At 43.9% G+C, this 23,464-nt stretch overlaps 1 protein-coding gene across 1 annotated transcript; it reads left to right on the plus strand.

Annotated features, from left to right (window-relative positions):
- Nucleotides 1-1,178: 1,178 nt before the first annotated feature.
- LOC310795699 (extracellular calcium-sensing receptor-like) lies at nt 1,179-17,729 on the plus strand (the record flags this gene model as incomplete). The annotated part of the gene is made up of 5 exons (XM_083657767.1): nt 1,179-1,498; nt 6,190-6,355; nt 6,586-7,386; nt 9,571-9,694; nt 16,819-17,729. The coding sequence occupies 5 exons, from the start codon at nt 1,179-1,181 to the stop codon at nt 17,727-17,729; spliced, it is 2,322 nt and encodes a 773-aa protein (XP_083513893.1).
- Nucleotides 17,730-23,464: the final 5,735 nt, after the last annotated feature.

The following is a 23,464-nucleotide window of genomic DNA, read 5'->3' on the forward strand; positions in this document are numbered from 1 at the left end:
GGGAGAAGACTGAAGAGGGGATATTGGAGCCAGTGTGGTCTTGTGGCCCTATCCTTCCCCCTTCCCTGATTGATTTGATAGAGAAAACTGCTGAGGAGGTGGAGGAGGATGAAGATGATGAAGAGGTCCAAGATATTGACTATGATGAGCTTCTTAGTGATCATGACTAAATTTACAGCAGCACAATAAAAATGATGTTGCTTACCGCTTCTGTAGCTTGTTCGGTCATGCAAGATTAAAGATTAAAATTAAGATGAAAGATTATTACTCTTGAACATTTTCCTTGTTATGTTGACTCATTTAACTCAAATATTATTTTTCCATAATCACCATAAATTTTAGTTGATTCATGTGGATTGTGTACTTTGGTATATGTAGACTGAGTGTAAATTATACAGATTTTTTTCATATTTCTCAAGTTTTACTATACCAAACTTGTTAAAACCATGAAAATAACCCTCTCAATCAATTTCTCATTCCAAAATCAAACAGAAAATGGTGTCATTTGTCTCTGTATGATGTCTAGTTCAAAAGTTATGACGCTCATCAATTTTTGTCAGATTGCAATATGCTCGCAAAGATGGCCGCCAAACGGACCCATGGGACACGATTTCAACGGAGTAACAACAAAATGTGTTTATTAGACACCTTGGGGAGTACAAAAATCTAGGTTAGAAAAATATATATTTCGGGTGCACGGGGACCCCCCGTTCCTACTAGACTACTATTCACTAACACAGACCACACCATGTTTAAACAAAAAGATAATTTATTGTAAGTGGGTGTTTGGGTGCGAGAACATGAATGGGGTCGCAGTGCGACAGCGTCTCTTCAGGAGAGTGGTACGGCAGTGACAGGAACCCAGGGGTTGAGACTCAGAGTGGGGGTAGCGTCTTTGGGTGAAGCTCGGTTCTAGAGCGCAGCTCAGCTTCACGGGATGGAGTCCCGGCTCCATCAGCCCCCCGTGGTTCCTGTGAGCAGGGGATAGAGATGCAGGATTATGCGGCCCTGACTAGCATGACCTTCATCAGGTTAAAATACAGAACAAGAGAACACCACAGGTCTTATAGCCTACACCTTGTTAGATGAGGCCAATCAGAGACATTGAGCTATCAGGCAAAACACTCCCCCAGACTGTGTGCAGTCAGTCAATCAGAGGGTCCAGCCCATATGCAGATATGAAAGCTAAACTTGAATTAAGACAGAAGAGGTACCACCTGGCCATGAAGGCGAAGAGTGTGGAACCAAGGAGGGTCAGCTGGAGCGTGGAGGTGAGCGACGGTCCAGTCGGAGATGGTGGTTGGCCATGGGGTCGCCTCGGCATTGCTGTGGCTCGAGCTGGGCTGGAAGGCTATCCCGAACGTGTCGGCACGGGCCGTGCATGGAGGACCGGCTGCCGCGTGAGGATCTCCGATGACGGCAGCGGTGTAGAGGGCGGTGTCTGGCTGGAGCTGGATGGCGAAGATTTGACGCCCAGACGAGGGACGTACAACGGAGCGTGCAAGCTGACTTTTCTTTTCTTCTCTAACTATTTTAATGAACTGTTCGCTTGAGTTGAAGTGGGTCGGAACGAACGAGTGCATCTTGAACAAGCAGTTGTGACGACTGAGGCGAACGGGGGGGGGGGGGGGGAGAGAGAATATGGTCATGTTTATATATGCTACGAGTGATTGAGTTGATAGAACACAGGTGTATTCATCAGTGAAGTGATTGGAGCGCAGGTGAAATAGCTTAGTGCGGCGCAGATAATTACATGGTGTGGTCTTTGTGTTCCTGAACTTCAGTTAGCACACTAACTCCATTAAGAGAGGAGCTTGTGAAGAACGAGCATCCCCACAGTCAAAGCACTTCCCTGAGATATCCATAAAACGTGTGTCTGTCCAGTGTCTGTTTGTATAAGCTAACGCTAACCAGTTATTGATTAGCTAATGGCTGGTGGTTGTGTACACTTGTGTATTTTATACCCAGGAGTTAACGTTATAAAACACATTTCCTGGCATACGCAGGCAGTTGGACAACCTGGTAAGTTCTGAGTTCCAGCTATCGTTATAGGTTGTTAGGTTATAGTAATGTTATGCTGACAAATAATGCAAAACAGCTGGCTATGACAAGCGACTAATGCTAGCCTGCATCCGTTGAAACCATTGTGTATTAAAATAACCGATAACGTAGCGGGAGTAACTAATAAAACATTTTCTGAACTTACTACTTCAGTCCCCAACCAACGTTACTTCCTCGCGCACCTTTCTCAAAACACTGTCCTTTTTATTGTGGTCCATCAATATGTCTGGTAGATAACAGATGAAGCAGTGTTCTTCTTCTGTTTTACCAAGCCGTGTCTTGTCTATGTAAAACTAACGCTAGATCTATAATATGACGAGCCTGTCCAGCCAATGACGGCTTGAGACTGGCTGCCACAGCTGTCAATCATCCCTTTTTATATCATCAAATAACTAATTAAAAACAAACTGATCTGAAAAATGACCACCACTTGCACAGGCATTAGCGTGATAATAACTATATAAAATGATACAAACCACCTTTGGAAAAAAAATATCTGACGTGTACTGTGATTGTTTCGTTTGTCCATTTCCCAATCCACTAACATGGAGGAGGCGGACCTTGTGATCTATACTGGATACAGCCGCCAGAGCGGCAATCTAACATGCAGCGGCTTCACTAAAGGCGACCAGATCCTCCGTCCATTTTATTTATGTCGATGTCTGAGACCACTGCTAGCTTGTTAGCACTTAGCCAGTAGCTACCCTCATCTTACCTGTTCCCTCAACGATCACGAGAAGGCGGACGAGAATGCGGGGCGAGTTTCTTCGACCCGGTTCTGTTTGCCAGTAACGGCGGGACCTGCTGCAAAAGCTAAGAGTATCTTTTTCTCGTTATTGTATGCTAGCCTTAGCAGTTGTGTGCTAGTCGGCCACACAGCTTGACTAGCTGGGTTCTTACCCTAGCTTGGTTGTGTTCCCCCGGCTGGGTCGTTCACTGTATTTTAGCTAGATTACTATCTTAGGCGAGGTTTGCCTTGTGTTAGCCTAGCTTCCCTTGTTAGCAGGGCCTGTTACGTGTTGTAAGAATTACCTTCCCTACTAAAGAAATCAACACTATTTGCTCAAAATAATCTATGATTTATTATGAAACATGCGCGCATGGAAGCTCTGTTATCACTCCATCCAACAGACCAACTTCTAGAGCAATGGGTGTACATTAAAGGGAACATACAGAGGTGGAGTTTGAATACTAATGAATAGGGGGAGCTTACGCTGACACCCTCCTCCAGCATAATTTTGGGTGGATCTTACAACAATCTCCTCCCTCTTCATTAAAACAACACTTTCAAAATTATAATACACAGTTAATAACACAATCAATACAGTGAAGAGTGATCAGTCACTAATACAGATATACAAAGATAGCTAACCCTCTCCCTCCTATCTTGCGCAAGTACAAAAGTCTATGTGTACCTCATATATATGCCATTATTATCTAATTTATTGATCAGAGGTGGGACCAAGTCTTTGTCTATGGTAAGTCACGTTTAGTCAGTTTGCACATTAAAGTCTCCTTATTTTCTATTCTAAGCCTAAGTCACTCTCCAAATGTTCCAGTTCATTTCAGGATCAGGTCCAATTCTTGTCAAGTCATTAACCCATTCAATCCTCGTTACCATAACATTATTATTGACTTATACAGCGATGCACTTCTCAATGAAATATCCATGCAACCATGCGGTTTACACAAGTATAATTATTTCATAAATGAAAAGTGCTTGGCTGCTTCAAAGCTTCCAAATAACCTTATGTTAACCTATTTTCCAAAGATAATGATTGGTTGGCAATTGGTTATTATTATTGGTTAATGGTAGAGACCTGAAATTTGGCCCAATGACAGATATTGTTGGCTGGTAGCTGCTCAAGAAAGATTTTTCGAATCGGCCCGAAGGTGGCGCTATAATCAACGGTTTTACGTTAAAGGCCATAACTTCCACGCCGTTTGTCCGATTTTCAAACTTTTTTTTCCAGATGTTCAGGTGAACCTGCTCTACAAGTTTGCCATACGGACCCTCAATGTCCGTCTGGAAAAAAAATTAGATATTTGGAAAAGTTTGGAAAACACATTTTTGACATCTCCTCCTAGACCGTTGGACCGATTTGCACCAAAATCGCCAGGAAGCATCTATGGAGCAAGCTCTACAATCATGCTTTTTGGATTTTTGAAATCTACTTTAGTTTCGGAGATATTGATCGTTAAAGTTATCAGCTAAATTGTCATAACTTCATTACCGATGAAGGAATCTTCACGAAACTTGCTAGAGATCTTCGGAGACCATCCCAGACCATGCGTGTCAAATGTGTGCAATTTGCAATTTGTGCAATTCGACCAATTGGGGGCGCCATAAACCCCAGAAATAGGCGTGGCTTAACACAAAAAAGGCCGTAACTCCGAACCTGTTTGTCCAATGATCGCGAAACTTGGCAGATATATCAAGGAGGATGTCCTAGTCAAAATCAGAAGTTTTGTCATCATTGGTGAAATTGGGCGGGGTCTATGGTCTAAGCATGTAATGCTATTTCGCAATTTGACCAAAAGGGGGCGCCACAGATCTGAAAAGTAGGCGTGGCCTAACACAAAATATGCTATAACTTCACACCCGTTTGTAACTCCCAGGCTGTTTCTTCAATTTTCAAGCAACTTTTTTCCACATGTTCACCTGAACGTACTCTACAAATTTGCCTCAAGGACTATTAGGTGTTCAATTTGCGCAAGGCTTGAACCCCTGCCATTGCCGCTTGCGGCTATATTTATATTTTATTATCTTATTATTATAAACCAAACATACAAAATAACATCTCCACCCTCTTTGCTTTGCTCATAAACCCTACATATCACAGTATAAAACATATAAAACACATTTGAATCATATTTATATATATATTTATTGAGACATGAAAGGGGACAGTGCAGGGTGAAAGGCCATGTCCTAAGCCCCACCTCAAGATAAGACAAGTTGACTCTTGGAGTTGAGTTCCCCTTCAACCATTTAAAATATAATGTTTTAGGCCTTAGCGCTCCTTCATCCTCCATTATTTTTCAAAGTGCTGCAAATCAGACATTCAAATATCGAATGGAAAAACACCACAATGCTATCTGACTGAATAGGCTACTACTCATAAGATACAGCTAGGCTACTACTCATAAGATACAGCCAGTACATATCCAGTTTTGCACCTCCCTCCTCTGTCTTGTCCTCCCTGTGGAGCCCTAACATCACTTTACATTATGTGTGATGTTTTAATATCTATAAATACAGATGCAAGCTCTGCCCTGCTCCTTTTAGAGAGCACCTCCTGCTGCCCTGCAGTTTCTTTCAAGGTCTTCACATGTTTTTTTCTTAGTGATTAATTCACACGTCAATATTTTTTGAACCTATATCAGTCAATGTAACCGTGCAACCGTACCAACGGCAAAGTTTTGATATACATGTATTGCGGTGCTTTTGTTGTTGTTTTTCAGGACCATGGTTGATTTTTCAGAAATTCGCTTCTGACATGAAGACATCTGTTGCTGTGATTGACAAGTGGGTTAAAATTTGCATTGCATTTCCATGGTGTATATTTGCATCGCTCTTGGTGTGTAAAAGGTTTTTAGTATGATGTCCACCCAACGGTGGACAGAGCAGGGTTGGGTCCTTCTGCAGCTGCTGCTGGTGGCATCTCTCTCTGGCGCTGAGGAGCCGGTGTGTTGGCAGATAGGGGAGCCGGAGATCCCACAGCTGTCTAAGAATGGGGACATTATTTTGGGTGGAATCTTCGGTTTCCATGGCAGCTGGAAAGACAGACAGGAGACCTACATGTACAGACCACCACCACTGCAGTGCACAAGGTAAATCAGATTGTTTGACATATAATAAGATAGAAGATTAGAACAGCTGGGTAAACCCTAAATGATACATTTCTGCTCAATACTTTAACTTTTAATTTTGATTCATTTCAAGAACATCCTGCTATACACTAACACCAACTATTTATAAATGTCTGGGTCAAGGTTGCGTTTCAGATTGTTCCAGTTTGCTCAAGCTATGCTCTTTGCCATTGAGGAGATTAACAACAGCACACACTTGCTGCCTGGCATCTTTTTGGGCTACAAGATCTATGATTCATGTGCCTCCATTCCAAGGGGAATAAGGGTGGCACTGGCCTTGGCTAATGGTAATGAGCATATATCAACAACCTCCAAGGCACCCTGCACCAGGCCGGCCCAAGTGCTGGCCATTATAGGAGAGTCCTCCTCCTCTCCTTCCATGGCTATATCCACTGTCATTGGACCTTTTCATATCCCATTGGTGCGTATGGATTTTTTACACTTAATGTATAATCATGTACTGTTTGATCTATTTATTTCGTTTTATTTTCTCTTAATTTTTTCTCGTAAGTATCATGCTGCAATGTGTCTGAAAGCTCACAGTAAAGGCAGTTTTAAGAATTACTGCTAATGTACTCTTTGAGTTTTTTTGTACATTGTTTTAGAATTTGCATCCTCATCTTGGGAATGTCATTCCTTTATACTCACTAGATCAGCCCCTGGGCCAGCTGTGCTTGTCTCAGTAACAAAGTCCAGTACCCATCCTTCCTCAGAACAATACCCAGCGACTTCTACCAGGGCAGAGCTCTGGCCCAGTTGGTCAAGCACTTTGGCTGGACTTGGGTCGGGGCAATTAGGAACAATAATGATTATGGCAATAATGGCATGGCCATATTCACAGAGATGGCCCAAAAGCTGGGCATCTGTCTAGAGTACTCCGTATCCTTCTTTAGAACAGATCCACCAGAAAAAATACAGGCAATAATTGACATTATCAAAGCTTCCACTTCCCAGGTGATTGTCGCTTTCCTCACCAGCACTGATTTGAAAATACTAATACATGAGATGGCCTCCCACAACCTGACTGGGTACCAGTGGGTAGGCAGTGAGGCCTGGATCACTGATTCCTCCATTGCAGCTATGAATGTGCATCACATCCTGGATGGTGCTATAGGGCTGTCCATCCCCAAGGCTCATGTCACAGGCATGAGAGAGTTCATGTTGGATTTAAAGTCATTCAATTCATCTATTGATAATGAATTCTTCACAGAATTATGGGAGAAAGTGTTTGATTGTAGGTTCAAGCAGACGACGGGCTCAGGAGGGAATCAGAGATACTGTACAGGGTCTGAAGATTTGTCTGGGCAGCAAAACATTGTCACTGATATGATGTCATACATGCCCTTATTTAACAATGTCTATAAAGGAGTGTATGCTGTGGCTCAAGCACTACATAGTGTTCTTGGCTGTAAAGAGATATGTGGCAATAAGGTACAGCCAGATCCATTCACGGTGAGTTGAACACTGAAGGATGAATTATATTTCAACATTATGGGCCCTATCTTCACAACGGTGGTAATTTTGCGTTAGCACCCGTTTTGCGCTGGAATAGTGCCACGCAAAGCCCTAATTGTGTGCTGCTCTTCACGTCATCTCGGCGCAAACCTCCATAGGCGTGTTTATGCCCATAATAACAGGATTCACAAGCTGAGATCACTCCCCTTAAAAGCCACAGCGTGCGTCACCGCCATCACGTCTGTGATGGCATGTGTGTATGTTATAGGTTATAACATACACATTTCAAAACATTTGTTTCTTTAATAGGGTAGGGATGTGTGAGATTTTAATTCTAGCCTATTTCAATAGCCTATACCAGAATTGTCCACTCGAGTTAAGCTATTGTTGCATGGTGCAATTGCAGGGAGATAGGTTACTGTATACCCTACTGGCCGGTGTTGTGTCAAAAAGTGATTTGTTGCCAGGAACTGATTTCGATCCACGGCACCGCACACTGTAGGCTACAGCGCTGCCTCAGTGCCTCTACCCACCCTGTGCACCGACGACCGACCCACCCGGCCTGCCTACCCGGCCCAGCTCACACCTTCCCCTCCAGGACACGGCACACTAGCCGAACACTTAAAAACACCCCTCCCCGTGCTACACACAGACTCCCGCGTGCGTAATGGGCCTATGCAAGCGAGAATACTGTCTGCGCTCAGGCGTACGCCTGGCATAGAGGTTTTTTTTGCGCTAAGACCAGCTATTTGGTGGCGTTAAAATTGAGAGTACCCAAGGTCTTTTTTTCTAACACATTGTGCTGGAATGCCTATTTTGGCACGGCCTCTCTTTGCGCTCGGAACAAACCGATCTTCGCCAGAGCGCAAAATGACACTTGCGGGAGACATATGATAGGCTGCTAGAGGCCCACGGACATGCCTGGGCCACGCCTACACCTGCGTCTGCGCTTACACCCAAATTCCACTGAGTCCAGTTTCATTCCGTCTGCGCTCCGGTACGGCTTCGGAGCCGATACGTTTCCACTCTAATCAATGTGTCAACTTCCACCAACTCCGCTGCGTTGCGTGTCTACTCCGTCCCAGCTCCGACGATCGGGAGCTCTCTGAAGCAGATATGCAAGGCTTCTATTTTTCACCGATGTGGGAGCAAAGCCGCAGCAAGTTGGGCGGAGCCAGGCCTGGAGTCAACAGGTCAGAGGTGCTTACAGCATTCAAGATCAAGCCAGAGAACAAACATGGATGAGGAAAATTTCATCATTGAAGTGGAAAACCACAAAATAATATATGACACGACACATCCTTTTTACAAGGACAACACCAAACAAGTCCACCCCTCCTATGTTTCTCCAGTTGGGAACAATGATCTTCTGCCTGTTTGTTGTTGTATTTATCCCACATACAAATTGTCTCGCGCAATTTCACCGCGACCTGTCGGTCTCGTCACTCCAGCTGTCTGGCGGAGCGGAGCCGTGATGTGCTCTGCACGCAGCCGGTTAGTGTTGGCGGAGCACGGAGCACGGAGCAAAACCGGAGCACAGCCGCAACGCAATGCAAATGCATTAGACGGCGTTAGACCCCAGTGCAAAACTGGATGGTGGAGGCAGACGATAGCTTAAGACGCTGGGAAGATAGCAATAAGAGGCATGCAAACGACGATAGGGCCCTATGTGCTTCACGTGAACAGATTTTTGTCTTTTTTTTTATTTTAACAGTATTGTTTAATAAATTGCTATTGCTGCATGTCCATCATTCTGCAGAGTAAATACGAGGTGGTTTGCATTGAATGGAATAAGTAAAGTAATATCTATCTGCTTAGATTTTGCAGCACATAAAAAAGGTTCAGTTCAAGACAAAGGAGGGGGAGGACGTTTACTTTGATGAGAGTGGAGACCCAGCAGCAAAGTATGAAATCATAAACTGGCAGCCGAATGAAGATGGTAGTGTGGAGTTTGTCACCGTTGGTCTTTACGACGCATCTTTACCTGCAGAAAAACAGCTAAATCTGCACACCAAGTCCTTAATTTGGTCACAGAACTTAGAACAGGTTAATGATCATTCATGGATTGTTAACTTATGTGATTATTGTATCCTAATGTCGATTTGATCAGAATTCAAAATGGTGACTTGTTAGACAACACCATATCAAAATGTATCTCATACTGCTTTTTTGTTCATGCAGTTGCCTGTGTCAGTGTGCAGTGAGAGCTGTCCCTCAGGAACCCATAAGGTCCTCCAGAAAGGAAAGCCGGTCTGCTGCTATGATTGTATACCATGTGCAGAGGGAGAAATCAGCAACACCACAGGTATGCTAGTATTATTTAATGAATCAGAGTATAACGCCTGTAAATTCAATATCAGCAAATAGATATTCAAATATAATAGCAGTATTTATATGTTTATACAATTCCGAGTGAAAATGGAGTTCATCATCAGTACATTTGAATATCAAATTTGGGAGTAATGTGGAGTCTTGTTCTGATTTATAGAACATGGCTGAGTAGCATTATGTGATTATACTGAATACATCATGTAAATTAATTGTAGATAATAAACAACTAATTATTCATTTTTCGGGGTTTCAAGGTCAGAGGGGGCTGGAACCTATCCATGCATACATTTGGTGTAAAATTACGAAACAATTAATGACGTAAATAAGTAGTGTACATTCTCCCTCCTTATATATTTTCTCCCCTAGTCAAATACACTATTTCTTGCATGGCCAAGATTATCACACTTGGCCTACCACCACGACTTTAAATGATATGTTCACCTAAAAATAAAAGTTCTGTCATTATCTACTGAGATATCGATGCAGGTTATCTCAAGGTTCATCCGGGCCACCGATGGAGTGCAGTGGACAATTTCGGACATGCACTTAGTGATAGCACCACCTATTGGCAACCCTAAAAGCGATGCGGTTTCTCACGAGAACCGTTCATCCGATCGATTTCAACCTTCAACGCACATAGTCATAGCGCCACCTATTGGCAACACAAAAAACTGTTAATCTCGAGTATTGCTCACCCGATCGACTTCAAACTTGGGGAGTGCGCTGCCGGGGACCCGAAGGAGTGTGGGGGGCAATTTTGGAAACGCGCATGGTCATAGCGCCATCTACTGGCAACACAAAAAGCAATTTATCTCAGGAACCATTCATCCAATCGACTACTACAACCTTATGGAGTATGCTGCAGGCAACCCAATTGGTTGGACATAATAGTAGTTTACACATAATTTTGGACACGTGCATAGTCACAGCGCCACCTACTGGCAACACAAAAAGCTGTTAATCTTGAGAAGCTTTCATCTAATGGACTTCAAACTTGGGGAGTGCGTTACCGGGAACCCGAAGGAGTGCTAGTGGCGACATGTGCATAGTCATAGCAACACCTACTGCAACACAAAAAACGGATTATCTCGAGAACCACTCATACGATCAACTTCAAACTTGGAGAGTGCGCTGCTGGGAACCCGAAGAAGTTTGGTGGCCAATTCCGAACACGCGCATAGTCAGTGCCACCTACTGCAACACAGAAAGCTGTTTATCTTGAGAACCATTCATCCGTTCGACTTAAAACTTGGGGAGTGCGCTACTGGGAACCCGACGGAGTGCGCTGCCCGGTTTCCCAGAGCGGCTCTGCCTGCTATTGGTCCGTGATCAGCAAGCTGCGCGATCACTGGACAGGCGACCTGTCAATCATCCCCTTTTCTATCGTCTATTTTACTCCAAACGGGCAAGTTATATAATAAATTACCTACAGTTGTTATGAAAAGATGAAATTAGCAATATAGACTAAAACCGTGTTAAGGCCCAGGCTATACAGATGCTTAGAAGTGGGGCATTTTAACATGGGGATGAACCGGAATGAGGGGACTTCTAAGCCCTGCCTCAAGTGGCCATTTGAGGAATTAGAGCTTTCGGGGGTTACTTCGTGGGAAAGGGGCAGAGCTTGCCCACTGGTCATCACCAAGGGGCTAGCTCACTGCATTCTTTCGAATGGCCTGCAGGGAGAGACTCCACTGGCTGCAAAAGTAAGTTTTATGGCCCTAGTGAACACTTTCCCAATGAGTTTATGGTCTCAGTGTAAAGTCTTCTCCAATACAACATGATGTTCATTTTGTAAATATGGTCCCATTTCGAGTAAAACAAATGATAAAATAGATATGTTAAATATGTTTTGTGGCATGATTGACAGGCCCAGTGATCGCACAGCTTGCCGATCCTCATCTCTTCCAAATTCATGTCACTTCTGGCTCCAAATAACCAAGATGGTGAGAGTGAAAATGCCAACCTCGAGGCTTCAAAATGGGAGTTCAAAGAACAATGGGTGACGTAACGTCACGGTGGCTACATCCAAGATTTTTTACGGACTCTGGTCATCACACATCTCAATACGATTTTGGGACAAATAGCAATGAACAACAGGAAAAACAGCCAATAAAGAAAGGGCAAAATTACATCTAATCAATACAAGACTTTCTGACAAGCCGTTACTCATGCATGAGTGACACCTCCAGCGTTATCGGTACACAATGGTTTTTAACATAGCAATAGCGTTAGCCGCTTTCGCTAGTCAGCTGTTTTTCATTATTTATCGGCTTAATATTACTATAACTTAACAACCGATAATGATAGCTGGAATGACACAATAATATACACATATTTTCAGAACTTACCAGGTTGTCCAACTGCCAGGAAATGTGTTTTATAACGTTAACTCGCGTCCCGGGAGTTAACGGCCTAGTACGTTGGGGCCTAGTACGTAACCACCAGCCATTAGCTCATCGCTAACGGGTTAGCCGTTAGCATCACATACAAACAGAGGTTTTATTTTTGGTATTAAAGCAACACACGTTTTTATATGGATATCTCAGAGAAATGCTTTGACTGTGGGGATGTTCGTTCTTCACAAGCTCCTCTCTTAGTAACGATATACCATTGGCATAAATAAGATATAGCTCAGTGGGATATAGTCAAGAAAAGACCAGGCTCTTCCGGGCTGCAGCAGCAGCAGCCCGGAACAGGAGCCTTCAGCCGTCAGCCCAGAGGTCTGACTTGTCTGGCTGATACAGCTTCAATCTCCGACAACGAAAATCTGATTTTCGTACATTTCGTACATTTCGTACATTTTGATAAACTGATCTCATAGTGGGAATCTTCCTGGTTACTTTTGGCGAGACAAAAAATATTACAACTTGAAGTGCCATATTTACAGAGCTAGACTGTATATAAATACACAACGCACTGTGCGCATTCTAGAAACAGCAGGTCTACATAAGAAAGTTCAGAGGGGCGGGTTCTAACTCAACGGAGCTACTGCGCAGACTCTGGTTCACTGATCTGGCAGGATTTTGACTTCAATAGACCATACAGGGAGGAGATAGGGACGCTCTGTCCATATTTATTTATGTCGATGCTTTGGAATATGTTTTTATATATTCATTTTTGTGCTCTCAAGTAGGCTAGATACGTTTGACCCCGCCGATCGATTGCAGCTGAATGATGAGTGGAGAAATATCACTAAACCGGCATAAAAAAGTTACATAAATGTCTCCAAAGTGCATGGTGCCGTGTGCGCAACAGAGCTGAGGCTGACGTTGGTTTGGACATGGTCATCCATAGCCTACTACATCTAAGCTATTTAATGGGATCGCTTGCACACAAATGATTCATATCTAGGCTACTCCTGCATTTTGCAGCTGCAACTGTGTTGCTTTTGGCCTGTATGATGTGATTGAACTTCATATTTCCAGCATAGTCCTTGTATGAAATATGGAGATATGCGACTCTGCTGCCAATAGCCTATATGTGACCACAAAATAAGCTATTTTTTATAAATTAAATCTATGCCCGCACATACTGTGTCGATTCAGTTCAGCAACCTTTTTTAATTTTATTATCATAATTTTTTTATTGATAGCCTATTAGCCTATAGGAATTATTCCATCAGTGCGACCAAACACATCATGAGATCATTATTATTCATTGAGCCTAAATGGTCTAAATACACCTATGGATTTTGGAAATTTAGACTGAGATAGATTACACATTACTTCCACTCGCAAAAAAGACATGCAGGTTTTATTGAGTTTATTGAGAGGGTGAATTGAGCTGCTGTATAATACGTGGAGGCAGAAACCATTCGGGAACAGACTAATAATATCCAACACAGATTTTGATTCTGACATACATAGTAAAGCTTCACGATTTGCGCTTTGAATGAATGAGGAAATAGGCGTGTCTGGTGCTGTAAAAGCTGGAGCAGTCCATATTGCATTGTGATTGGCTAGTTGTAAAAACCACGCCTCTTTTGCGGGCACGAGCTCTTGTGCACGGGCATTTTCGTGTGCACACGCTCTCAACTTTAGCTAGAATCTACAGTAGCTAGATGGCAATGATCTGGTTAAGCCAAACCAGATCAAGGGACAGATCCTGGATCTGCTTATCCTACATTCGTGGTATGGGCCCCGGAGAACATTTTACTTGGACCAAAACAAAGAAAACATACTGTATAGTGGATATAAAAAAAAAACAATGCACAGAGTCAATATTACAGTGTCGAATCCCCATTCATTGTTTATGCTACCCCTAGCGGGAGAAAGTAAACATCACAGTTTGTTGGGAGTTACGAAGTAACTAGTTACGCCACCTCCCTGCCCGGCAACAATGCGCCCTACACTGCATGTAGCCAGAGCCCCAGAGGCTAATGACCTTGAGTAGACGATAAGCCCCAGAGGCTAATGACCTTGAGTAGGCGATAAGCCCCAGAGGCTAATGACCTTGAGTAGACGATAAGCCCCAGAGGCTAATGACCTTGAGTAGACGATAAGCCCCAGAGGCTAATGACCTTGAGTAGGCGATAAACCCCAGAGGCTAATGACCTTGAGTAGGCGATAAGCCCCAGAGGCTAATGACCTTGAGAAGACGATAAGCCCCAGAGGCTAATGACCTTGAGTAGGCTATAAGCCCCAGAGGCTAATTACCTTGATTAGACGATAAGCCCCAGAGGCTAATTACCTTGAATAGGCAATAAGCCCCAGAGCTTAATTACCTTGAGTAGGCGATAAGCCCCATGGCTAATGATGACATTGAGTAGACAATAAGCCTCAGATGCTAATGACCTTGTGTAGGCGGGGTCCACCCGCTATGCCAACCACCCGCAGTGCCGACCGCCTGCAATGCCGACGTTAGGTTTAGGCGTGGGGGGTGGGAGAGGTTATGTTTAGGGTTAGGGTCTGGGGGAGGTTAGGTTTAGGCGAGGTAGTGGGAGAGGTTGGGTTTAGGCGTGGGGGTGGGAGAGGTTAGGTTTAGGCGTGGGGGCTGGGAGAGGTTAGTTCCAGTGCATTGAGTGACATCAGACAACAAAGCCCCACATGTGGGAAGTGCGCTGTAATGACAAACATTTGCATATCAGCACTTAAAGCCTCCGTTATCACCTCAATGCTAAAGATGTTGCAGCTAGCGTGGAAGCCAGAGCTACTTGTGACATTAACTTAGCCGCTGATCATGCTAACGTTAGTCCTACCAGCAAGCAGAGTCGCCAACCCACACTCGATCAGATGACGGGGTTCAGAGCCAAGATAAGTAAGTCCATGTCTGACAAGTACAAATACAGCAATATGTATTGTCTGTTCTAACTGAACAATCCCCTCACAAAAACACGTCGCCATCAGAACTCTCCCATACCATACCTTACTAGACTCCTGAACCTTCTCCACACCCCATAAAATGTCCTGTTGGCTTGGTCTCCTTTTGTTTATTACTGAAAGTAATATTTTAGTTAGTGAAGCTATGTGCTGATGTCTGCATTTTAACCTGTGCCGATTGTGCATTTTAACCTGTGCTCATATTTGCTTTTTAACATGTAAATTGGTAATTAATTCAGTCTACTGAATTAATAATAATAATACTATGTGCCAAATAAAGTACTATTGCTGCTATACTACTACTACTACTACTACTACTACCTATTCTCTGATTCACTCATATACCAAAATCCATTTCAATTGAAAAATTTTGCTTTTTGTGTCAAATAATGATATGCGATTAAAATGCAATTAATTTAGATTAATTAATTACAAAGCCTCTAATTATTAGATTTTTTTTTAATCGAGTCCCACCACTAGTTATAACAGAAGTGGAGTATTGGCCAGAATGACATGAACATTTGGACACTTATTCAGCGGGGGTGTCTTGCATGTTGCGTTCAGGTGCACTGTAAAAAACAAATATATATATATATATTTTTGCAATTCCATCGCGGGCCACACAGGGGCGCCCGCGGGCCGTATTTTGCCCATGTGTGTTTTAGAAGATAAATAAATCACTTAACAGCGACTCAAAAAAATAGCGTGTTATCTCAGTTAATAGCTACAAATGGCTCACTTGAAGTCTGTAACACTAGTTTGATAGCTCATGTTAAAGCAGCTACGAGCAACTTTTTCGATTGTTATTAAACAGTATAAATTTAATATCAATGCATCACATCTTACCTCTAATAGTAGACGAGACCAATGCAGAGTAGTCTCGCTTGAACCCCGAGTGAATCGGCCAGTGTTAGTCTGTCTGTGGCCAGGGAAGATCAGGAAGTGAAATGAAACGGTTTGCAGCAGCCACTTCGGCCATAACCACAAAATAACTTCCAAAAACCTGTTAGAATATAACGAGAGATGTTCGCGAGAGTATGCATGGCGTTCACATTGTTTATGCTATGTTGCTAGGCAGCGCGAACGGGTGAAGGCAGGCAGCTGCGTTTCACTTACGGGTTTCACTTCCGCGTTTATCCGGTCCGGCGGTAAGGAGAGAGAGAGAGAGAGAGAGCCCCCTGTTGACGCGAGTTTAGACAGACAGAGACTTAATCATCTAAGGGAGCAATCTCCGATTCACACGGCTTTGGTCTCAGCTACTATTATAGGTAAGATGTGATGCATCAATATTGTAATTATACTGTTTAATAACAATCGAAAAAGTTGCTTGTAGCTGCTTTAAAGTGTCTATGTTAGTTTACATAGGTCTGTAACAAACTACAGTACTTTAAAGTTACAACTCCTCAAGGCTGGAGCCAACAGGTTAACCAGGTTAACATTCATCAGAGCTCGGTGTCCAGGAATGTCTAGCAAGTCCAAACCTTAATACCATTCCATGATAATCTTTCCATTGAATTTGGAAATTCTAAAGAAACAATAGCTATGGTTTTCGTTGACTAAGATGACACTAAAATACTCAAACTAAAACTAAAACTTGACTAAATAAAAACAGGATGAGGTTGACTAAATATGATGAAAACTAAGAAGGACATTTGACACAGGACTAAGACAAAAAAAAATAGACAACCAAATGAACCCCGGCCTGGCCTGCTGCAACCGCCGTAGGAAAATAAAGGAGCTACTCGGGAAATGTAATATCTGTTTTCATTTTAACTTGTAGATTCCATCACCTGTGTGCGATGCCATCCTGAATTCTGGTCAAACCAGAAAAGAGATGACTGTGAAAAGAAGGACACCGAGTTTCTATCATATGAAGAGATTATGGGGGCACTGCTTGCGGCGGCGGCACTCTTAGGAACTTGCATGACTGCTATTGTGGCTTTCATCTTCTTCAGATACAGGAACAGCCCCATAGTCAAGGCCAACAACTCTGAGCTGAGCTTCCTGTTGCTCTTCTCCCTGGCTCTGTGTTTCCTGTGTTCTCTGACCTTCATCGGCCGGCCCTCTGAGTGGTCCTGCATGCTGAGACACACAGCATTTGGGATCACCTTTGTCCTCTGCATGTCTTGTGTTCTGGGGAAAACTATAGTGGTGTTACTGGCCTTCAGGGCTACACTTCCAGGGAGTAATATCATGAAATGGTTCGGCCCTGCTCAGCAGAGACTCAGTGTCCTGGCTTTCACTCTCATACAGGCCCTGATTTGCATACTCTGGCTAACTATCTCTCCTCCTTTTCCTTTCAATAATTTTAAACACTTTAAAGACATAATCATCTTAGAATGTGCATTAGGCTCAGCTGTAGGCTTCTGGGCTGTGTTGGGGTATATAGGGGTTCTGGCTATGTTGTGTTTCTTTCTAGCTTTTTTAGCTCGGAAACTTCCTGATAATTTCAATGAAGCCAAATTCATCACCTTCAGCATGCTGATATTCTGTGCTGTCTGGATTACCTTTATCCCTGCGTATGTCAGCTCTCCAGGGAAGTTCAGTGTTGCTGTGGAGATATTTGCAATTCTGGCCTCCAGTTTTGCACTGCTAATCTGTATTTTTATTCCAAAATGTTACATAATCTTACTGAAGCCAGAAAAGAATACAAAAAAGAACATGATGGGTAAAATGCCATCCAAATCATGATGAAGGAATACAGTATAATAGGCATACATGTAGTAGAATGACAAAAACTTGTTTCATGAATGCAATAGAATACTATTAAGTTGCTTTCATTGACATTAATCCTAATCAGAGCTATGCTATTGCTGATGCTGTTCCTCCTTGTCCTGCTAAAGGGGAGAGGAGACTGCGTGTGCGAGGCTTTTCCCTAACCCAGATCAAATGAAGTAGATAAGCAAGATAAAATCTCTGATAGTGTGAACTACAGTGAACATACTGTATATGTTTACGCTGTATGTGTTCACTCTATAGGTCACATTGCTGTTGTTGATTTATACTGTATCAGTCATGAGTTCATGATGGCGACATCCTCCAAAGTACCAAATAGTGTAAATAAACATCATGGACATTTTCCATGTCAACTCAAACATTTATAGATAACTCTTTTGTCATGCGTTGCTACATTCAGTTCAAATTTGATCTGTCTCCAAATCAGGCTCCTGATGTATCTTAACTCATTGAGTGCCAGCCACTTTTGGAGAACGGACGCTCCCAGTGCCAGAGTTTCAGAGCTTTTTTCAGTGATTTCTCGAGGCCCACAGAATATTGTGTGATATTACTATGTAAACAATGAACACGCAAAAAGAACGATGAGACTCTTTTCTATCATCAGCAAAAACAGGTTTATTGATATCATTTTCCGTTCTTTCGTTATCAGCCGGAGAAGATAGCTTGATTTAACAAAAAAGAGCAGTTTTTTTCTAGAAGCTGAGATAATGGCCCTTTTGTGAAATTAAACATTTCAAACACATCACTGACTCTGAAGCTAATTTTCTGATGTAGTCACACCTCAAAAATAATTTCCTTCAATAAAACAGTGAAGGCCAGGGAATTTTGTTTGGCAGAATAATATTTTTAGCTGCAACCAGCAGCGCTGGCCCCTGCGTGCGCTGCTGGTTGCAGCTTCTTGCTGGTCTTTGCTGCTGGTGGGCATCGGATATTCTGGCTTGCGTTTGCCAACCCTGTCCTGCTGCCTGGGTCTGTCTGGGTCAGTGTTGTGTGCTGCTCTGCGTGCCCCCCCCCCCCCCCCCCCCCCCGCCCCGCCTCAACTGCACACTCCTCCTTATGGGAGGTGGCTCTCTGCTGAGTTTGCTCTGCACTGTGAAGGGTGCGCGACCATAGATATATATGTGCGCGACATCCAGCTTTTTTACAGCGTTTCCGCGTGTGTTTGTCACCGGCTCCTATGCTTCCAGTTGAGAATAATAAACAACTCCACGGCTGATCATGCGAATGGGCTGTCGCAGCGGGCATGGAGGAGCTCAATTGTGGGAGCAGATTGGCTGCTGCAGGCGCATCTAACGTTAAAACGCTTCATGCATATCGATGCATACGGATGCGATGCGATTTCCGTTTCCCCAACGACTTATTCTCTGTTTTTCTCTGCCTTTCTGTTAACCTGGAGAGCACTGTCGCCACCTAAGTGTTCTGTAAAATAGGTTATAGACCTCCAATAGCTACAATAGTTGTACCAGAGATGTATCAGGGATTGATCCACGTCCCACCGTCAAAAAACGCAATTGACGACAATCGTCGTCTTTGGCACTCTACGTCAGTATTTGAATTGACGACAGCTGTCGTCATTGGCACTCAATGAGTTAAGGTCAATTATGGTCTGGGTGAATACTCGATTCTGATTGGCTGCAGGGTGTCCATTAATTTGTGATGGTCTGTTCATCGTTCATATCAATGCGCCAGGATCACGACAGAGCCTCCACACAGTTTACTTGTTTAATTTCGATTAATTCCTAGACGCCTATGGGATTGTGATTGTTATTTGATCCCATAGACACTCAATAATTGAGCCAAGATAGCCTGATATTGCGGTTTGACTTCAGACTACATCAAATACATATAATAAAAAGGTCTGCTGAAGGCATTTATTTGTTTCTGACTCTGACTCAAACATTTCAGCTATTCTATGTCATCTCCTTTCGTCATAGCTAAAATTTATTCACTTCCATTCACTGAGCCTCCCCTGAAACTGTTTGGAGCCCCCTGGGGAGGCCCGCCTCCCACTTCGAAAACCTCTGTCCTAACATATGTCAGGTGTTTTCCTCATAGCCAATTCCCATTATACATAAAAATGCAAAAAGGAGCAATCAAATACTGGTTCCATCTAAAAACAAAAAACCGTCTCACTACAAATACCTGCAATGCCAAGGGTGCGTCTATATACCGACAACACGCAATGCCGACAACACGCAATGCCGATAGCCCGCTAATCCGATGCCTTTAGTGCGATGTGTTTACGCCCTGACCCCTAACCCTACCAGCATTGTTGTTACTGTAGGCTATTTCTCCCATGTTATGTGTCTTAAGTTGGAGGAGATTGCAACAGATGTGTCCCCACACAACACAGAACGTAAACGTAGTTCCCACGTAGTGTTACAAACAAATAAATCATAGCCTATACAACATATCAAACAAGGCCATAAATATTAAGGCACTTGGATTGTCTTTGAGGGGCAAGTAGCAGAGTGACACCCTAGTTGGAGAGAGATGAGAGAGCAGCTGTAGTTCTCAGTCAATCTCATTCAGTTTCAGATCAGTTTCAAACCATTTGTCTCGACTGACTCCAGACCAGTCCCATTCAACCGCTTCTTGTTCACTCACTCATCCCCGTTCAAGAGAGGAACGGTTCATTTTATCTCATTCAGTGAGTGTAGCTGCCAGGCTGTCTGGACTTGAGTGTCTGATTCAATATATACATAATTCCATACATTCAGTTCGAGAGAACAGTTCATTTGTCAGGACAAAAGTCACTGACATGTCCTGATCACTGCGTAGGAGGCAGCATGAATTAACAGCGAGTGGGTGTGTGTGAGTGGGAAAAGTGACTCATGAGCACTCTGACATCAAAAATATATGTACGTTCTTTTTTCCCAACACTAAAATGCAGTGCTTCTGTATATGGCCCTAAAAGGACAGTACACTGTGGCAGATGACCTGACCACAGTGACTGACATTAAACAAAGAACTAGACAAAGTGAGCACAGCCTGGCCTGGCCATTGAGACAGGCTGTGCCAATCATGTGAGACAGGGGAGCCAATGGCTCCCCAAAGACGAGTGCTTCTGCCAGCTGGACAAAGAAGACGAAGTGGAGACAGAGCTGTACTTTCTGACCGAATGCACGAAACTCCTAACCTTGCTTGCAAGATGGATAACCTCGCGAGATCAAAATAGATTTCTCTCGACCTAATCCATCTTGATATGCACAGGCAGTTAAGATGATTGGCTTAGAAACCCGACCCATGGCCGGCTCGTCGAATCAGCAGCAGCCTTAGGCGGGCTTTCTGTGTGACGCTACTGAGAAGCGTCTGGGCAAGTAGTGGGTACATGGTCTTTGTAGTTCTTTTCACTTGTCAACATGGCTGTCGCCGCGGAAGCGAAAGCTAGCGAGGCTATCGTAGATGCAGCAATAACTTCAGTTATTTCTCAACTGGACAGCATTTCTTCATTGAAAGAAGAGCAGAGAACGGCACTGAAGGCTTTTCTGGGTGGAAAAGATGTTTTCGCTCTTCTCCCGTCAGAGGCATGGCGATCTGATTGGTTGAAGTTAACACGCACCAGCGGTGATAGACAGGTCATCCAATCACCTGCCAAGTAGCTTGGAAAAAGTGCCCGCCTCCATCAGCGGGTTGGATTACTGCATTCCCAGATGGACTGGTTTAGTGAAACGTAATGTGAAGCTAAACCGTCCATCTGGCAGCGTCAGGTTACAAAACTCCAACCAGTCCAACCAAATATTACCCTAAACTCAAATTCAAATACAAACATACTGATTTGGACAACATCACTGACACAGATAAACTACCACTCCTGTTGGGAGAGCACAGTGAGAGCTGCAGTCTAGCAGCAGAGAATGTCTTTACCTGTCACACTGTGAGGAACAGTGAGCGCCATACCCCCCAAGACCACCCCACAACCCCGCCACCGGGACCACCCCCACCCACCCTTGCGCGCGCGCACACACACACACACACACACACACACACACACACACACACACACAAAATATTGTTGACATCGTTGATGTTTTTAAACTACAATATGTTACAGTATGTTAAAGACTGTTTTCTATTATTGTTTGTGTGCACTCTTATTATTGTTTGTTTGCACTTTTTGTAGGCTACTGGGGACTGCCCCCTAGTCCGACACCTCACCAGACCGACACCTCATGGTTTTGGGTTAGGGTCTGGGGGAGGTTAGGTTTAGGCGTGGGGGTGGGAGAGGTTAGGTTTTGGGTTAGGGTCTGGGGGAGGTTAGGTTTAGGGTTAGTGAAAAACGGGGAATATAGAACCCGGGGAACATAGAACCCGGGGAACATAGACATGATCCCCTGTCCAATGCCTCTTTTTTCGGACTCGTGAGGTGTCGGACTCGTGAGGTATCGGACTAGTGCCATGGCACCAGGCTACTACCCTGTATAATGTGAAATATCATTATGGTTATGCCAAATATGGTTATACCAATAAAGTATATCTGAATTGAATTGAATTGAATTTAATTGAATTGACTTGGCTTCCATAGGAAGGCTGACCATGTCCCACAGTTGACACTCAATGGAGAGGTTCTGGCAATGTGACAATGAAGTTGTGTTTACCCTCCACTACGCCCATAAATCTGGTGCGGGGGGGGGGGGGGGGGGGGTGAAGGGGGGGGATGAAAAAAATTGCATCCAGAAGGGGGCGCCAAATATGGTTATACCAATAAAGTATCTTTGAATTGAATTGGATTGAATTGACTTGGCTTCCGGAGGAAGGCTGACCATGTCCCACAGTTGACACTCAATGGAGAGGTTCTGGCAATGTGACAATAAAGTTGTGGTTACCCTCCACTACGGCCATAAATCTGGTGCGGGGGGGGGGGGGGGGGGGTGAAAAAAATTGCATCCAGAAAGGGGCGCTACAGAAATGTTTTAGATTTTAAATGCTCATACTGTAACTTGCACGCCATTGCTCTGCCAATGTCATAAATAAATCATTGATGTCACAATGTCCAGTGGCAGCACCACCACGATCCGGTACGGTGTACGGGTACGGTGGCGCAGTCGGTAGCGCTGTCGCCTCACAGCTAGAAGGTCCTGAGTTCGATTCTCGCCTGGGACGCTGTGGGCGCTGGAGTTGTGACCCCCCCATCTTCAGTGCCTACTGCCCAGATGGGCTATCTCGTCGAAAGGGCTTTTCTGTGTGGAGTTTGCATGTTCTCCCCGTACCCCCCAGGGGGTTCCTCCGTACATAACCCCGCACTAAAAACATGCAGAAGATCGTCATCCGACCAGTGACGACAACATGTGAAGTTGGTCCCCGGGCGCTGGAAATAAAAAGCGACCACTGCTCCTGGCCTGCCCCCTGGAGGAAAGGACAAGCCTGGATGGGTCAAATGCATATTTCACCGGCCACCGTCAGCATGAGTGTGTGTTGTGGCCGCATGCATGTGTTGTAGTGTTCATTTGACAATAAAAGACGGGCTTCTGAAATCGTGTTTTAACACATTCACTGCCAACAGTTTTTTCCAATCAGTAGGTAGCTTCTGCCAAGGGTTTTTTTGAGGATTCTGGCTCATCTTTCAAGAGCCTAGTCCTAGCCTTTCTGCTAGGACTTTGTGAACACAAAATATCTCAAAAGAACTAATAGAATGTGTGCTTTCTCTGTCTAAAAGAGTTAGTTTTTATCATGTTCTGTTATGTAGGCAT

The sequence above is a fragment of the Poromitra crassiceps genome (assembly GCF_964638095.1).
Source record: "Poromitra crassiceps genome assembly, chromosome: 21".
Lineage (NCBI taxonomy): Eukaryota > Metazoa > Chordata > Actinopteri > Beryciformes > Melamphaidae > Poromitra > Poromitra crassiceps.